The following is a 17,004-nucleotide window of genomic DNA, read 5'->3' as shown; positions in this document are numbered from 1 at the left end:
ATGTCGCGTCGCGTCGGTGCACGTGACTTGTACCGCACGCGTGACGCGACATTGCACACTTGCGAGTGCGCTACAGCATAACCGCGTTTGCCCGCCGCGCCCCCAGACTACACAGGCACAAGCAACAGGACGATAAAATTGTTGCATTTCTAGTACACCCTGTACTGTGGACCATGTAATTGTTGAATTCATCGTTAAGGTGAATATATGCGGACCATGCTGAGAGACGAACCATTCATTGACAATACAGATAGAGGAAGAACTACACTAGCGAACCAGTTGTGTAATATACAGTATACGAAGATAGGAACAATACACAGATGTCCAAGTCGTACGTGTGGAACGAAGTCGGGTTGACCCAAGGTTGACGCGACTAGACCGTGGCGTCCCGCTGACGCCCGATCGCGGCCAGGATGTGCTGTTTACAAGTGTCGACATTCGGGGGAAGCGCAGCTGCGGTACCGTAGTATCCTTTGTAATACCCGTATGTCTGCGGCATGGTCATATCGCGAACAGACTGGACAGACGTGAGCCTTGGCAGTACGACGCGCTACAATGTATCAGTTGTTGCGAATATGCTCCACTGGATAGCAGATGTACGTGTTCTGGGGGCCAGGAACATCTTTGTCCCACGGGAACGTACCATCGAGAAACGGCACCTCCTCGAGCGCATCGTGGTCATGGACTTGCGCATTGTCACGCTGTTGGCAGTGAGTAACAATGATGCAGCAGCGTAGCATCATGCAAGCATGACGGGGCGTAGTATACCTTTGCCGATTTGGTATAGGCCCTTACGGCAATCGTTGCCAACCCATTCATCCTTGTCGTCAAGCGTTCCTCCATCTCATTCATCCTTGTCGTCAGATCATCTGCTGCAGTTGGGCGACGAGAGCTCCAGGAGCTTGAGTCCAAACTTCAGATGGGAGTCCGGCGGGCCACGGTACTGAATTACGTACCGTCGCCTCCTGCCTGCAATCCCGACCTCGCACTTGATGGCAGCGGCGACAGCGTCATCACTAGCGGGACTGAAAGCGATGTCTGCGGAGCGATACATGATGAGAGAGAGACAGGACTCGAGAATGAAGAGGCTCACCTGCTCTAGAATTCATCGACAGTCATCATCGTGGAATGAAGGGATGGAGGCGCCTCAGTTCAACATTGCGCGCTCCCCGGCCCGAGTCCTCCGCGTGGCCAAAGCGGAAACTTAGACTCACCTCAGGTTACTACTACCCTTGCTCATAACTCATCTCCATTTGCTGCGGTGCGCTGGTTGCTGTCTTGCTTCAGGGCTAGTAGTAGATGTGGATCATCAGCGGTCCCTTCGACGCCGACCACAGCGAACACCAGGCTCCCGAAAGTAAGCTCCTCAGCCCAGTGGCAAGCCACCCATCCCTCACTGCTCGTTGTGGGCAGAGAGCAAGCTTCTCAAGACCGGCCGCAAGTATGGTCTCGGACGTCGCGAACAGCCTCTGCAAATTAAAAACAAGGCCATCTCCAAGACCCATGCCCTCTTTGTGATTGCGGACTGCACCGACGAGCAGGCAGTACGTCCACACACATCTTCACTCCCTTTCCTCTTCTCATTTGCATCCACCCAACTCCCCAGGCAGACCCAAGCTTTGCCCCTACCTTGACCTTCCACAACACGACTAATCGTTCAAGACCAATTGAGCGTCCATCCCAGGCACATCCAAGGATCGTCTGTCAACCGAGCGAGGCCTTAGTCCTCGTTCACGGAGATATCATTCACCTCTCTGCGACTATATACGTCAAGTGAGTACTCCTCCTCGCCAGTGACGGCTGTTGCTACAAGGCACGTCTCTCAGGATCCGGTGGGAGGAGGTCTGCTGTTATGCTGCCGAAACAAAGGCTCTGCCTCGAGAGTCCATCACCGAGTGCGCCTCCTTAGGTGAGTTACGTTGGAAGAAGCAGTTCTGCAATGTACTCAGGTTACCCCCGGAGGCATTCATCTTGTTCCTACGCTGCATCCGAGCGTCACACATCATCTTATATCCAAGTACGACGTCACCGCACCTATTGCCACATCCCTTGTCGCTGTCGCCACTCTTGTCAAACCTGAATGGCTTGCTGCGGTCCTCAGCTCCGGAAACACAGAAAAAGGGGAACTCAGCTCTCTAGAAGAGCACTTTGTTCTCCCGCCGACGAACAAGTTCCGACCTTCGTTCCAGCCTTCTCTCCCATCCCGGCTCAAGAAGTATGATTTGTGGGAGCCCAACGAAGAACGCGCTGGCATGTTTAGGGGTCGCAGGTTCATCTTCGTCGGCGAGAAGGGCGCAGAGGCACCTACTGTCCTTAAGGACCTCGTCAAGCGCGCCGAGGGTGACTACGAGTGCTTGGCAGTCGAGAAGGCGAGAGAGGGGCTGAAGCAGGTGCTGGCCAAGGGCAACGCAAGAGGCGCAACCCTGGTGTTGATCGCACAACAAGACGGCATGGCAGCGGCGATCGGCAAAGATAAATGGGCGGGCTTCGTCGAGGAAGCTAGAAAGTAACGTCCACCAGTTCTTCACGGTTCTAGGTGGCTAACCAGTGCAACGTAGCTTTGAGCTCAAGTTCATTCCCCCAGGCAAGATAGTCGAAGCGGTTGTTTATGCCGACGTCTCGTACGTCGACTGCAGCGTCAACGCCGAGGATGGTATGTCCCCATGCAATCGTGCCCATGCTGCACTGACAATGGAAACAGTTCAAGAACAGTCTGTACTCCCCGATGTCATTCCTAACACCATGGACGACGAGCCCTCTGTCGTGCAAACTAACGCCCCCGCGCCCCTTCCTGAACCCGAAGCCGAACCTGCACCCGCATCGCAACCAGCTCCCAAGCGCAGGCTGACCCGCCGAGCGACATTCAGAGCTTCTTCGCGAGCACCCTCGCCTCCTCCCGCGGTTGCCCAGGAACCGATCTCGGAAGAGCCTGCCGCGCCAGCTGCAGTCGAGGAAGCTCCTGCTCCGAAGCCTCCTTCGACCCGAAGGGTAAGTGTTCGATGTGCTGTCTACTGTGATGATGCGTTGTCTGACCGACGAATCGTACGAAGACTTTGGTCCGCAGAGCACGCGCGAAGGTTGCGGCCGACGACTCGGTGGATCTCGACAACAGTGCTAGAGTGTCCGTCGAGCCTGAGAGCTCAGAGAACGCTCGCATGCGAGCTGAGAGTATCGTCGTGAGTCTCACAGTGTCATTTCGTACTCAACTGCCTCTCACACGCATCCGATCCTAGCCGCCAACGCCAGTGAAGCCATCCCGCCTCAAGCGTCGTGTCGGCACACAGGCGCAGAGTGCCGGGAGCCAGGTCTTCCCCCCGTCGTCCGAAGACGTGTTCGTGTCCGAGGCGCAGGAGCCCGACTACAAGCGCTACAAGCCGCTGTTCGACTCGTACGACCCGGACAAGATCGCGCAGATGCACCCGGAGGAGTACGGCAGCCAGCAGGTCGTTCCCGTGAGCGGCGTGGAGAGCGTCACGCAGTTCGAGCCGTCTGCATCTGCGTCGGTCACTTTCGCTCCGGATACGGAGGGCACGGGTCGCACGGGGATGGGGACGACTTCGCGGACAAGGACGACTGTGCGGAGCGGGATGAGCGGAGCACTGGGCTCGCTGGGCCCGCTGATGGAGGAAGAAGAGGAGAGCACGATGGGCTCGGGCCCGGGCACCGGCGGCGTCACGCAAAGCCAAACCCAGTCGCGGGGGACGAAGCGGAAGACGCAGGAGGACGAGGACGGGGACGAGGAGATGGGAGACGACGACGCCGATGTGCGTCCGCGGACGAAGCGCAAGACGGGCGACGAGGGCGCGCAGAGCTCGAGCGAGACGCAGCGGAAGCCGCAGCCGCAGAAGCCGGTGTCGCAGATCGTGACGCGCGTGGACATGGCGCAGTCGCATGTGCACGTCAAGCCGCGGCCCCCGACGAAGAAGGAGAAGGAGAAGGAGAAGGCTGGCCCAGACCGGGACGACGCGTTCCTGAAGGCGGTCGCGACGACGAAGCGCGGGAAGAAGACGGAGGACTCGTTCGACCGCGAGTTTAACAATTTGCGGATTTCGAAGCCGGACCTGGAGAGGGACGGGCAGGAGGAGCAGTGGAAGGTCTTGGACGATTTTGGAGACGATGGAGATATGAGGGGCAACTTCATGGTCGTGGTGGAGATGCCGCTGTATCGGAATCCGGGGGCGGAGACGCGGGATCATCTCAGGAGGGGAGAGGGACGGGTGGAGTGGCAGGGGCGGCCGGACTTCAAGAAGTTCAAGAGGGTGAGTAAATGCATTGCCGGTGGTGTCTCGTGTGCTAATACGTTGCATGCAGAAGAATGCAGGAGAGATGCGGCAGCCGGTCGAACTCGTCGTGGAGGAAAACAACGATCTTGGTATTGGCTCTCGTGAGTCCCTTGCTCTTTCACGAGTGTATGTTACTGACTACAGAGTCGTGCAGAATACTGGAAGGGCGCGTCGCAAGCAGCTCCGTCCCAGTCCCAGTCACAGCCGCAGTCGCAACCCAAGAGCAGCACAACGCTCAAGTCGACGCAGCGGAGCACAAAGGTCCGGCCAACCCTCATCTCTGACGAATCGGACGAAGACGAGCCCGTTGTCAAGCCGTCCGCGAAGGGGAAGGGGAAGGCCCCCGCAAAGTCCCAGTCGTCCAAGCCACCCAGCACGAAGCCACCCAGCACTCAGTCCAGGAGCAGCACGCGGACGACCCGTGGCAAGGGCTCGCAGCGACAGCCGCTGTTTATCGACTCGGATATCGAGGAGCAGGACGAGCAGGATGAAGACTTCCAGATGGGCATGGGCTCAGACGACGAGGATGAGTTTGGGAAGGATGACGAGGATGGAGAGGACGAGCCGGTGGCGACGATGAAGTCGGCGACGGTGAGGGGGACCCAGACGTCGGCAAAGGGGAGGGCGACAGCGGGGAGGAAGAAGGCCCCTGCGATTGTTGTGGATGATGATTCGGATGATGGGGCTACGTTCAAGGCCATTGGGTCGAGGACGCGCTCGAGGCGATAGTGTTGTTGTTACATACCTTCGTCGCTGGTGTAGCTTGGTTATTGTTCGCGGTCGTCGCCGCGGAAACTTCACCTACTAGTACACACTTTGTGTAATACATCGGGTCATCACCTCGCAGACGAACGATCATCCTCGAGAACGATGCATAACGAACTGTGCGTGCAGGTATGAATACAGAGAATCAAGTAGCGGCAGAAGGGTCCGCCGTTAGTCTTCGTCCACCGCTTCATCGCGGTTCGCGGCCTCCAGCCCCTTCGCGTCTTTCCGTAGCTCCTCTTCCTCCACTGCCATTATGTCCTCCGGAGGCTCAGCGTCATCTTCATCTTCCTCCTCCACATCGTCGTCTTCGTCGATCTCCTCGTCTTCGGCATCGTCCTGCCCTGGCTCCTCGCCCTGGTCCTGTTCGGCGTCCGCCATCTCCTGGTCCTCGTCAATGCCCTCTGACGGGCCCGCCTCCGATGATGGCGCAGCCGCAGGGCGTCCCGCGGGTATGTGGATCTTGGGAGCCAGTCCTTGAGCAGGAGCGTCGGAAGAAGGGCCTGTGGCTGCTTTGCCCTTGCCCTTGCCCTTGGGGCCGGCAGAGGCAGACTCGGTGGAGGTATCCTTTGCCTTGCCTTTGCCGCCTTTCCGCTTGTCTGTTTTCTGGAGGTCGCGATATACTACGCGTAGTACGCATGAGTGGAAGAGTGCTAAGGTGCAAGAGATGCATGGACTCACGAGGCAGCTCTCCCTGTATGTTCTTTGCAATGTCCGCGAGCTCAACGAGCTCGAGCGCTTTGAGGACGTCGGTGGCGGAGATGCTCTTGTGTTGTTTCGAGGTGGCTACTTCGTGGGCTCTATGCACAAAACGGTATCAGATGGGGTGCAGGGGGTAAGCAGGGGAACAAGCATTTACGTTGCAGCTAGATAGCGATCTTTAGTTGCAGTGACATGGGGAAGAAGGGTGCACTTACCGAGGTAGTTGATGAAGACTGTGGATGCCTTCAAGATAGCAAGGATGACTTCCTTCGAAAACTTCGTGTTTTCTGGGACCTAGTACAGCTAAGCACCCCTTCACCAATTCAAGGTAGCATTGCGACGCGTTTGACGCGTCGGGACGCGAGTACACACCTGTGATGCTCGTGCGAGCTTCATGATCAGACTGCGGGGTAGCTCGAAGTTGTCGATCCCTTCTGAGACCGCCTCTTGCTGGGCTTGTGCTGTGGATGCTCCCGCGGTGCTCTCCTTTGCGCGCGGCATGGTCGGAAGCTAGGGGGATGAAGGACGGAGACTGGGCAGGTGGTGGTAGCGGGCGGAGATGCGCGCGAAGCCCGAGGCGCGCTGGACACGTTTCTCTCCGTTCTACCACCACCACCTCCTTTCGACTTTGGTCTGCTCCCACTCGCGCGGTCGAGAGCAACATCTCATGCCATAGGCCGCACGACGCTCTTTGCACAACCTACTTGTTCAGATGGCGACCAAGGGACTCTCGTTGTTGCTCGCGGTGTTCCTCGTGCACCTCGCCGGAATCTACCTCTACACGCGCGGCTTCCTCCTCACCCGCCTCTCGCTTCCGGACATCACGACATGTCCTGACGGCGAGTGCACTCTTGTGCCGTCGCACAAAAGAGCTGTCGTGCTCGTCATCGACGCCCTCCGTTTCGATTTCCTTAGTCCGCACCCTCCGGAGCCCCCTTCGCCATACCACCACAATGTGCTGGTCCTTCCTCAGGAGCTCACAGCTTCGCAACCATCGCGGTCGTTCTTGTTTGAGATGTTCTCTGACCCGCCGACCACTACGTTGCAGCGGCTGAAGGGCATTACCACCGGTTCCCTCCCTACATTCATTGACATGGGGTCTAACTTCGGAGGCTCCTCCATTACCGAGGATTCGTTCATCGGACAGCTCAGGGCAGCTGGCAAGAAGGTGAGCATGCACTTCTGTTTACCTGAAGAAGTGGCAGACGATCATGTAGAGGTAGATTGCATTCATGGGCGACGATACGTGGACCACCGTCTTCCCTGACTCCTTTGAGCCGAACATGACGTTCCCGTACGATTCGTTCAACGTGGAAGACCTGCATACCGTCGACGAGGGAGTCATCGAGCATCTCTTCCCTTTGCTGGAAGACAAGGCGGCTGGTTGGGACGTCCTTATTGGCCACTTCCTGGGCGTCGACCATGTCGGCCACCGCGTCGGACCCGACCACCCGACCATGAAGGCGAAGCTGACGCAGATGGATGACGTCCTCCGTCGCGTCGTAGACAAGCTTGACGACGACACGCTCCTCATTCTTATGGGTGACCATGGCATGGACAGGAAAGGGGACCATGGCGGTGACGGAGACCTCGAGACGTCCGCAGCTCTGTGGGTATATAGCAAGGGGCCGCAACTCGTCCACCCCGGAGCAAGTATTCCCTCGTTCCTCCTAATGACTCGCGTGTTCCCTGGGGCGACGGTGGAACACCGTCACATACAGCAGATTGACCTTGCGCCTACCCTATCGTTGGCCCTCGGGTTGCCCATCCCGTTCAACAACCTCGGCACCGTCATCCCTGAGCTTTTCTGGCATGACAAGGCGGGGAGGGACTATACTCGTGCTCTGTCACTCAACGCCGTTCAGGTCAAACGCTATCTCGACACGTACCACGACAGTGCATCCGGCGCCGAGCTGGACAAGGCATGGGGCGAGCTTGAGCGCATCTGGGCGTCAATAGACTTCGAATTCAGGACGCATGCCGCGGACGTGGAGGCGCAATGGCTCGCGATGAAGATGTACACGCGTGATGCCCTGGCCGTGTGCCGCATGCTGTGGGCTCAGTTCAACCTCGGACTCATGGTCCTTGGATTGACACTCCTCGTTACTGGGACGGTGGCCGCAGCGCTGTTGTACTTCAAGCTTCGCGCTCTGGAGGCTGGGTGGCAGGAGTGGACCCTGGCGGCGCGACGTTGGTATCTGTCCAGCGCTGTGGGAGGAGCGTTCCTTGGCTTCGTCGCATATATGACCGTCTCTCGTTACGTCAAGGGTCTGGACCTCGTGGAAAGTCTGCTCTTTGGAGGGGCGGGCATGTTGTCCCTCGTCATCATTGCTTCCTCACTACCTCAATTTTCCGGTTTACGACCATCATCGCTCACATCCATCCCGCTTCCGCTCATCTTGCACGCCGCCGCCTTCGCCTCCAACTCATTTACAGTATGGGAAGACCGTGTCGTAACATACCTTCTCATCACCTCCATTGTGCCGAACATCTTGGTCGGGTTCACCGCACCTACGGCGCGGTTGCGACAGCGCATCTTGGGCTTCTCCACACTCTTCGCTGTCTGCGTGCGACTGATGGCAATGAGCACCGTTTGTAGGGAGGAGCAGCAACCATTCTGTCATGTCACATTCTTCGCGTCGTCTTCTTTGCCCTCTCCGCCAATGCCCATCCTGGCTCTGTCAATACCGATCGCCCTCGCGCTGCCATGGATCATGCGGCGGTTCCTGAGGATATCCAGGTCAGACAGGGGAACTGCGACCTTGGTCCTCGTTGGACTGCTGCCAGCGGTGTTGTTCCTCGGGTCCGCGTTTTGGGTCCTCGAGCATTGGGATTCATCGGAGCAGTTCGGGCCTGAGTGGGTGGGTGTCCTGCGCTCAACGAGGACGTGGTACGCGCGACTCGCGGTAGGCCTTGTGCTCTTCTTCGGGTATGCGCTGTGGTGGCTCGTCCCCCTCTGCCTGGAAATATCAACCGAATCAAAGCAGGACGAAGGCAAACGCGAAGTCACCGTCATTGGGTTCGCCAACGCGTTCGGGGCGCCTTATCTCGTCTTCTGGTCCCTTTTCCTCGGGCTGTTGTACGCCGCCACGCAGCTGACGGGCCAAGTCGTCCTTGCTCTCGTTGCGGTTGCGATCATGGCGCACCTCGAGGTAGTGGACAGCGTTCGTGACGTCCGGGGCCTCGAGGCGGTCTTCGCGTCCGGGAACCCCTCCGCGGTCCTCCAGGCGGATGAGCTCCGTGCCCCAGTCATGCCTCTCTGCTTCTCCGAAATTACTCCACTCGCGATCCTCGCCGTGCACGTATTCTTCACTACCGGACACCAGGCTGTGATCCCGTCGATTCAGTGGAAGACGGCGTTCGTGCTCACGCCTACGCTGGCGTACCCGATCTCGCCACTGCTCGTCATCCTGAACACCTTCGGTCCGCACTTCCTCGTCGCGCTCGCCGTGCCGTTGCTTGCGCTGTGGAATGTGCCGCCCTTGCCCCAGCCGCAGGCGGACGTCAAGGCACGCGTCGATGCGATCCGTGCCGGGCTAAGCGTGATGCTGTACCACGGGACGCTGCTGCTGAGCAGCGCGGTGTGTGCGGCGTGGCTGCGAAGGCATCTCATGGTGTGGAAGATCTTTGCGCCACGGTTCATGTTAGCAGCGGTGACGGTTGTAGTGGTGGACGTTGCGGTGCTGTTCGGTGTCGGCGTTGGGGTGGGGAGGGTGTCGGAGAGGGTGTCGAGGCTGTTTGCTGCGATGAACCCGGACAAGGCCAAAAGTAGCTAAGTATTGTAATCAATATACGGTACATGATATACTCCAGTAGCTTGAAGTCTGCGCGACTTATGGCGAGCGGAATTCACGGTATGTAACCATACCGCTTACGCGCTTGTCTAGCTAACCAACCAAATCTTCAGATTCCGAAATTATTGGTTTGCCCACGCATTGCATCCAATGAAACCTGTTCTGACTTACGACTTGGGTGGCTCGGACCGTCGAAAGATTGAAGGACAGCTGCAGCTCCAACGTACGCATGCACCCTCAGACGAGTCTGCATCTCCTTGTGCCATCTTTGTCTATCTCAGTTGGTCTCGTGCGCGTTTTGAGGGGTGCATGGCCACAGTAAGGTTTTGCGATACCGTATCGACTCGGTGCATGCAATCGCCCCGGCACCTTTCGCCGTGGGTACTCGGCACGGATGACGGCGTGCCGCGGTATATATGTAGTGTGGGTGCACCTCCCAATCGTCACTGCTACCGCTAACATCCATAACCCGCCGACGACGACGACGACGATGCCTGTCCACAAGACGGTCAAGTTGAACACCGGTGCTGAAATGCCCACGCTCGGACTCGGTGCGTGAATCAACGACCCTTCCTGGCGTCCAAGACTAGCTCGACTTAGGCCTGCTCTGTAACTCGCCCACAGGAACGTGGAGGTCCCTGCCGGGCGACGTCGAGAAAGCTGTCGCACACGCTCTCACCCATGGCTACACCCTTATCGATACTGCCACAGGATACAGTACGTGCACTGGTGTTTTGTGACCAAGATGTCATGCGGATCTCGCGCATTGAAACAGAACGAGCTGTGTAGGTAATGAGAAGGAGGTCGGCGAGGGCATCAAGCAGTCCGGCGTGCCGCGCGAGCAAGTGTTCCTCACCACCAAACTCGGGAATACCGATCAGCGCAACGTCGCTGGTGCGCTCGAGGCATCGCTCAAGGCATTGGACACGCCGTACATCGACCTCTGGCTCATGCACTGGCCGTGCCCGATGAAGAAGGAGGGCGGTGCGGACAAGGAGTGGGACTGGCGCAACACCTGGAAAGACATGGAGAAGGTCTATAAGGAGCACCCCGAGAAGGTCAAGGCGATCGGCGTGTCAAACTTCTCGGTGCAGTACCTGCAGGAGCTCTTGAAGATCGCGACGGTGATTCCGGCAGTGAACCAGATCGAGTCCCACCCGTGCGTCTGACCGTGACTCCCTATCAGTACGAGATCGGACGCGCACTCACGCCTTCTGCAGGTTGTGCATGCAGGAGGATGTCTTCGAAGAGTGCAGGAAGCACGGCATCGCAGTCACTGCATATTCGCCGCTCGGTTCCGACCAGGCGCCGCTCGTGGAGGAGCCGGTTGTGAAGCAGCTTGCGGAGAAGTACAAAGTGTCGCCTGCGAACATCCTGTTATCGCTGCCAGTCAATCGTCCTGGCACGTCTGGTACGTTACTGAGCTCGGTTGCGTCCCGAGAGAGCTCGTGCTGATGACTTTTCTCACTGTACTGCAGTGATTCCGAAGTCCACCAAGACTCATCGCATTGAAGAGAACGCCAAGCTCGTGGACTTGGATGAGGAGGATATCAAGGCGCTTTCTGAGCTCGAGAAGGAGAACCATCGTCGCTTCTGCACGCCGTACTGGACCGGCTGGGGCGCTATTGGCTTCCCGGACTTGAAGTAGATTGTTCCTTGAATCGCACGCATGTAGCATGAATGTCATACCGGGCTGAGCTGTACTTCAACATTGTCTGACGAGTTTGACCAGAAACTTGGGCTCGAGTACAAATATACGGTCGGCGCCTACTATGTACTGTGCGCTTGCCCGCCGCCCTTCCGTCCACCTCGCTGACGTGTCTCCGTAGTTTGAGATTGCAAAATGGCGGCACACTACGAACTTACCTTCAATTCACCTGAGTGGCTCAACGAGCATCCTGAACTTATCAGGAGAGGGATTGAACTCGTAGGTCCGCTCAAACCAGTTAGTAAACCACTCGTCACCGTGGTAATGCTCTGACGAACATCTCACTAGTATTGTGTATGGCAAACGGGCCACGATTCATGGACGCCAAATTACGCGGTCAAACTCGTTCCTCCCGGGTGCGAGGAAGTGGAGATTTACGAACAACTTCACCGCCTTAATCCTGCACCTCCCAACCACACCTTGCCTTGCGACGTCATCTCCTCCGGAGTCCACCCACCCTTCTTGATCATGCCTTACCTCGACAAGATCGTGGGTCATCCCTACACTCGGAAATGGGATCTTCTACAGATATTGGATTTCTTCCGCCAAGTCATCGAAGTGAGTCGAGTGTACTACGCGGTACTCAGGATCTCACAATGCACGCGGACTCGGACAGGGCATCGAATTCTTGCATGATCTAAATATCGCCCATATGATGAGCAGTTCGTAGCTACGATCGTGCACAACACTGCTGAACTGTCCTGAACGAGGATATGTATGACGGTCAGATTCTCATGGCAGACGAAAGACATGCGGGCTTGCACAAAGAAGTCGACGCAGGCAAGGTCTACATCATCGACTTCGACACCTCCAAGCGTCTCGAGGGAGGCCCAGGGCACCAGCACGCCATAGAGCTCCCAGAGTGCAACTGCAAGCCTCCGCTCGGCATGACGCGATTTGACCCGTACTCATGGGATGTGTACTGTACCGGGAAACTCTTCGATCGGACAGCGAACGTGAGTTACTTCCGGCACCGAGTAAATTGACTTCACTCATGGACAGCATAGTATGCCTACCGCGATCGCCACCTACCATGGATCGTGCGGCGATACATAGATTGGCTCATTGGCAATGAGCGCGGATGCACGACGGTCTGCCATTGTAGACCCAGTGCTCAGCGTCATCATATGGGGCGTGCATGTCTGGGAACGATGCGTCAAAATTGTATGCCGTGTGCGCGACGGGCGCAAGACAGACTAGTAGACCCACTTAGCTTGTGCGGACGTCCAGCCCCAGTCCGCACTCTCGAAAAGCTTGCCTGATATGTCTGCCGTCCCCTGCCAGTGTCTGTGTACATGACTCGGACTGGCTATGTTTTGAGGGCACCATATAATCGCACTTGGCTCGCAATGCTCAGATGCATACCGATCTTGGTGTAGAGACCATCCGACGTGAAGCACAGTATGAAAACACCGAAAAGTAGTCGCCGTCCGTACGGATAGTCCGGTTAATCGCAGATGCGTGCAGCTCGCGATCGGACACATATCTGGCACCAATCCCAAAGAGAGTGAGAGAAGCTTTCTGCGGATGGACTTCTACGACTTCGAGACCCTGCTGGCAGGGGCAGCGGCGGATCCTTCAGACGTAAACGTGCGAGTATTAGATGAGGAGGATGAGGACCTGAAGATGAGGCGAGCTGCAAGTAGGGTCTCAGAAAGGCAGGGTGCAGGAGATTCTAAACAGTCTATGGCGAGAGCGAGAGGAAGGGCGGGAAAAACATGACGCGGACGGCGCGGAGAGGAGGAGAGACGCGCCTCGGAATTCCTCGCACCCGCGCGCTCCAGGCGGCGGGCAGGCGCTTTGCCTCCTCTTCCTCCTCCTCTCCCACTAACGGTGACCGACGATGATAGACACACCTCGGACTCCGGGCAAGCGACGGCGAGCGGACATGGAGTCGCATTACTTCTCCAGTCCAAGTCCAAGTCCGCTCAAGAAACTCAGGTCCGAGTCACCAGTCCGCCAGAGCGACTTTAACAGCCGCTTCTTCCAGAAACAAGTAGACTTGAACGCGCTCACGTCGGATCCCACTTTCTGCTCCTTCTACGAGGTCTTCGTCACTGCAATGACTGAGCTCTACCACGCGAAACCTATCCTCATCCAAGGTCCGCCGTGCTCCTCTCTGTAGCATGTACCGCTGATCACATCAGTACAGCCATGCAGAACATGTCTCGGACAGCCCATGGAAGGTGCTCATAGCTGTCACACTACTGAACAAGACCGCGGGCAAGAAGAGCATCCCAGTCTTCTTCGAGATCATGGACAAATGGCATACTCCCGAGGACCTCGCGGAAGGTATGCACCAACTTTTCCCCATCAACCGCCTGCCAACTGACCCCTTTCGCCCATAGCCCCGCTATCCCTCCTCCTCGAGCTACTGAAAGACCTCGGCTTCGGCCAAACACGCTCCCAGCGCCTCATCGACATCTCTCGCACCTTTCTCACTGACCCACCGGACCCGGCTCGTCCCCGGCCCTCGCGAGGCTACAACACAGCGCTGGACACTGAGACGGGCTCGGGCTCCGGGGTCGAGGTGAAGAAGGTGCGCTACCCGCCTACGCCTGTATCCCACATCCCTGGGTGTGGGCCCTATGCGCTCGACTCCTACCGCATCTTCTGTGCTGGGGATTCGGAGTGGAAGCGGGTGCGTCCGACGGATAAGGAGCTCAGAAAGTATCTGGTGAGCCGAAGCGTTTTTTTGCTCGTATGGAAACGGGCGTCGCTGATAGTTTTGGGATGATAGCAGTGGCGCTGGGCCGTTGAGGCCTATCGCAAGTGGGACCCCGTATACGGCCCGGGACAATCGATAGACCTCGACTACGTGCGCGGTCTGACCGAAGTGTTGAGACACGATCCGGTCGAGCATTAGCACCCGAGTCCGCAGGACCGTAGGACAGGTGTCGCTGACGGCCCCATGTCAGATGTCCCGTGGGCGCCTACTATGGATCATCGCTCTTCCCCTTACCCTCATTACCTGTTGACGTGTCTCCGTGGTTCGAGGGTGAAACATGTCCGAAGATGACCTGGGTGAATTTGCACCTCCAGACTGGCTCTGTCAACATCCCGAGATCAGACGTAGAGGGATCAAACTCGAGATTCCGCTCAAACCGGTTGGTGATTGCTCTTTGGCTTGACTTCGCTTTCTGACAAACGTCTCATTACTAGTTTTGTGTATGGCGGACGGACTTTTGTCGCCGACCCCACAGTATGCCGTCAAAATCATTCCTCCCGAAAGCAAGGAAGCGGAAATATACGAGCAACTTCATCGACTTGATCCTGCATCTCCCAACCACACCTTACCTTGCGATGTCATCCAGTCGGAGGCTGAGGAACCCTTTCTGATCATGCCGTGCCTCGGATTGTTTTATCACGACTTAGAGCGTTGGAACTGGGGGCTTTCACCCTTGCTGGACTTCTTCCATCAGATCATTGAAGTGAGTCGTGCTGATGGGCACCTGCAGTAGTCACAACCTCACAACGTATGTGCGCAGGGCATCGAATTCTTGCACGAGCTGAATATCGCTCATTTGGTGAGCAATAAGTCATTTCTATTCTTTGTAACTTCCTTTGACTTATGTCGGCTTAGGATATGTATGACGGTCAGGTGATCATCGCGACCCAGAGGCAAGTCGCCTTCAACAAAGACGTACAAGCAGGCAAGGCCTACATCATCGACTTCGATACATCCAAACGACTCGAGACACCAACATGCCATAGAGCTGCCAGAGTGCAACTGCGAGCCTCCGCTCGGCATGACGCGCTTCGATCCATACTCTTGGGACGTGTACTGCACGGGGAAACTCTTCGAGAGTCTATCGGAGGTAATTCTCCTCATACTTCTTGTGCATCTGCACTTACTGATGGTTTTCTCAGTTTATCTACAGAGACCGTCAGCTACCATGGATCGTGCGACGATACATAAGTTGGCTTGTTGGAGTCGAGCGCGGGTGCACGACAATTTGCCGTTGCAGGCCCAGTGCTCGCAGAGCGCGCCAAATGCTTGGTGCCATCCGGTGCGCAGCCCGCATCTTGGAACGAGGCGCAGGCGTTGTATCTTATGCGCGCGACCTGGGCAAGACACGGACTACCCCCGACTAACTCGGGAAGACGCAGTACTTCGGTCTTCGCGCTCTGCCAGTCCGCCGCTGTCCGTGAACACTCCCCGGGTTCTACGTTGGGAGGAGCATGTTGTCGTACGGGTTCGAGTGTTCGATTGAGTAGTCTTGTGCAGGACCGAACGGGCTGCGGTGCACACTCACCCGTTCATGCACGTTTTCATAGGGATCGTGACGGACACGCTGAAAAGGGATGAGAGCGTACGTGGCCTGCGGGGAGCTGCCATTGTATTCAGATCACTACATGTCTTGAGTGAGTGACTATTGCTGGATACACACACACTGCAGGCGGTGTGATTGTCCATCCGGCGAACACTGGTAGTTGTGTCAAGAGTGAACTTAGACTATGCCCATACTGCAGGTTGGTGGGTGGCAACTGCTAGTGCTATAAACAGCGTCCGTCGTTGCGCCGTGGGAAATCGCAACGCCCGCACTTGCCTCCACCCCGTTGCGGTTTGGGATTGCAAGATGGCGGCACACTACGGAAATACCCTCGGACCTCCTGAGTGGCTCAACAAGCATCCTGAACTCAGAAGTAGAGGTACCGAACTCGCAGCACCGCTCAAACCAGTAAGTAGAAGACACTCCCTTCGTTAAGTTGAATATGCTCTGACGAACATCTTAGTTTTGTGCATGGCGGACGTACCGCGACCCATGTTCACCAGATTATGCGGTCAAAGTGGTTCCTCTTGGGTGCGAGGAAGTGGAGATCTACGAGCAGCTTCACCGCCTGAGTCCTGCATCTCCCAACCACACCTTGCCTTGTGACGTCATCTCCTCTGGAACCCAGCAACCCTTCTTGATAATGCCCTTCGTCGACAAGATTCTGAATTACGCCGATAATACTAAATGGGACCTCCTATTGATGTTGGATACCTTTCGCCAAGTCCTCGAAGTGAGTCGGGCATATTCAGTATGCCGTACTCGGTGTCTGACAATTGCACATGGACAGGGCATCGAATTCTTGCACCATCAGAATATCGCTCATATGGTGGGCAATCTGTAGCTGCTACTCCTGACGGCATCGCTGATTGTATCTTGAATAAGGATATGTACGAAGGTCAGGTGCTCGTGGCAGACGAAGTACTTGCGGGCGTGCACAAAGAACTTGAGGCAGGCAAGGTCTACATCATCGACTTCGATGTCTCCAAGCGCCTCGACAGAGGCCCAGGGCACCAGCACGCCGTAGAGCTGCCACAGTGTGCCTGCAAACCTCCGCTCGGCATGACGCGCTTTGACCCGTACTCATGGGACGTCTATTGTACCGGGAAAATGTTCAATGATATAGTGAAAGTGAGTTAGCTCCGACATCGGACAGTTCAATTTCACTCACGAATAGCCTAAGTGGTCCTACAATGATAGTCCCTTACCATGGATTGTGCGGCGATACATAGATTGGCTCATTGGTAATGAGCGCGGATGCACGACGGTTTGTCGTTGTAGGCCCAGTGCTCGCAGAGCACGCCAAGTGCTCAGCGTAATCGTATGGGGAACGCGCATCTGGGAACAATGCGTAAACATGGTATATTGTGTGCGCGACCTGCGCAAGACAGACTAGACCCACTTAACGTATACGGACGTCCGGCTTCGGTCCTCGCACTCTCGAGATACTCGCCGTTGTTCATACTTTGGCTCAAAAT

The 17,004-nt window shown here is 56.7% G+C and overlaps 9 protein-coding genes across 9 annotated transcripts; 8 read left to right on the top strand and 1 right to left on the bottom strand.

Moving 5' to 3' along the window:
- The first annotated feature begins 1,239 nt into the window (after nt 1-1,239).
- Nucleotides 1,240-5,149, top strand: L226DRAFT_536733 (uncharacterized protein). The gene is made up of 11 exons (XM_067681176.1): nt 1,240-1,357; nt 1,414-1,544; nt 1,607-1,773; nt 1,827-1,909; nt 1,963-2,506; nt 2,559-2,653; nt 2,702-2,988; nt 3,051-3,176; nt 3,234-4,259; nt 4,312-4,384; nt 4,438-5,149. Exons 1-11 carry the CDS (start codon nt 1,300-1,302, stop codon nt 5,010-5,012), a joined length of 3,165 nt encoding a protein of 1,054 aa, XP_067533445.1. The 5' UTR covers nt 1,240-1,299; the 3' UTR covers nt 5,013-5,149.
- On the bottom strand, nt 5,070-6,307 carry L226DRAFT_536732 (histone-fold-containing protein). The gene is made up of 5 exons (XM_067681175.1): nt 6,123-6,307; nt 5,966-6,044; nt 5,932-5,938; nt 5,730-5,848; nt 5,070-5,671 (listed from the first exon to the last, which is right to left on the bottom strand). Exons 1-5 carry the CDS (start codon nt 6,249-6,251, stop codon nt 5,220-5,222), a joined length of 786 nt encoding a protein of 261 aa, XP_067533444.1. The 5' UTR covers nt 6,252-6,307; the 3' UTR covers nt 5,070-5,219.
- Nucleotides 6,308-6,344: 37 nt separating this feature from the next.
- L226DRAFT_511153 (uncharacterized protein) lies at nt 6,345-9,882 on the top strand. The gene is made up of 3 exons (XM_067678289.1): nt 6,345-6,918; nt 6,974-9,604; nt 9,658-9,882. Exons 1-2 carry the CDS (start codon nt 6,463-6,465, stop codon nt 9,524-9,526), a joined length of 3,009 nt encoding a protein of 1,002 aa, XP_067533443.1. The 5' UTR covers nt 6,345-6,462; the 3' UTR covers nt 9,527-9,604; nt 9,658-9,882.
- Nucleotides 9,883-10,003: 121 nt separating this feature from the next.
- Nucleotides 10,004-11,239, top strand: L226DRAFT_511149 (Aldo/keto reductase). Its single transcript, XM_067678288.1, has 5 exons — nt 10,004-10,095; nt 10,169-10,261; nt 10,334-10,703; nt 10,765-10,955; nt 11,023-11,239. The coding sequence occupies exons 1-5, from the start codon at nt 10,035-10,037 to the stop codon at nt 11,190-11,192; spliced, it is 885 nt and encodes a 294-aa protein (XP_067533442.1). The 5' UTR covers nt 10,004-10,034; the 3' UTR covers nt 11,193-11,239.
- Nucleotides 11,240-11,348: 109 nt separating this feature from the next.
- Nucleotides 11,349-12,063, top strand: L226DRAFT_536729 (uncharacterized protein). Its single transcript, XM_067681174.1, has 3 exons — nt 11,349-11,489; nt 11,541-11,810; nt 11,869-12,063. The coding sequence occupies exons 1-3, from the start codon at nt 11,388-11,390 to the stop codon at nt 11,920-11,922; spliced, it is 426 nt and encodes a 141-aa protein (XP_067533441.1). The 5' UTR covers nt 11,349-11,387; the 3' UTR covers nt 11,923-12,063.
- L226DRAFT_140099 (uncharacterized protein) lies at nt 11,718-12,647 on the top strand. Its single transcript, XM_067672333.1, has 3 exons — nt 11,718-11,810; nt 11,869-12,208; nt 12,260-12,647. Exons 2-3 carry the CDS (start codon nt 11,966-11,968, stop codon nt 12,512-12,514), a joined length of 498 nt encoding a protein of 165 aa, XP_067533440.1. The 5' UTR covers nt 11,718-11,810; nt 11,869-11,965; the 3' UTR covers nt 12,515-12,647.
- Nucleotides 12,648-13,095: 448 nt separating this feature from the next.
- Nucleotides 13,096-14,118, top strand: L226DRAFT_466379 (uncharacterized protein; the record flags this gene model as incomplete). Its single annotated transcript, XM_067675971.1, has 4 exons — nt 13,096-13,354; nt 13,413-13,544; nt 13,601-13,929; nt 13,993-14,118. 4 exons carry the CDS (start codon nt 13,096-13,098, stop codon nt 14,116-14,118), a joined length of 846 nt encoding a protein of 281 aa, XP_067533439.1.
- A 125-nt stretch (nt 14,119-14,243) lies between these two features.
- L226DRAFT_140090 (uncharacterized protein) lies at nt 14,244-15,649 on the top strand. The gene is made up of 5 exons (XM_067672332.1): nt 14,244-14,359; nt 14,415-14,683; nt 14,741-14,779; nt 14,836-15,070; nt 15,123-15,649. The coding sequence occupies exons 2-5, from the start codon at nt 14,423-14,425 to the stop codon at nt 15,464-15,466; spliced, it is 879 nt and encodes a 292-aa protein (XP_067533438.1). The 5' UTR covers nt 14,244-14,359; nt 14,415-14,422; the 3' UTR covers nt 15,467-15,649.
- A 183-nt stretch (nt 15,650-15,832) lies between these two features.
- On the top strand, nt 15,833-16,858 carry L226DRAFT_614447 (uncharacterized protein; the record flags this gene model as incomplete). Its single annotated transcript, XM_067686646.1, has 5 exons — nt 15,833-15,934; nt 15,990-16,259; nt 16,317-16,355; nt 16,412-16,657; nt 16,710-16,858. Coding segments are annotated over 5 exons (804 nt in total), but the record flags the coding sequence as incomplete, so codon positions are not given.
- Between the last annotated feature and the right edge of the window lie 146 nt (nt 16,859-17,004).

The sequence above is a fragment of the Lentinus tigrinus genome (genome assembly GCF_003813185.1).
Source record: "Lentinus tigrinus ALCF2SS1-7 unplaced genomic scaffold L226scaffold_20, whole genome shotgun sequence".
Lineage (NCBI taxonomy): Eukaryota > Fungi > Basidiomycota > Agaricomycetes > Polyporales > Polyporaceae > Lentinus > Lentinus tigrinus.
The sequence above is the reverse complement of the archived record's forward strand: the minus strand, read 5'-3'. Positions and strand labels throughout refer to the sequence as shown.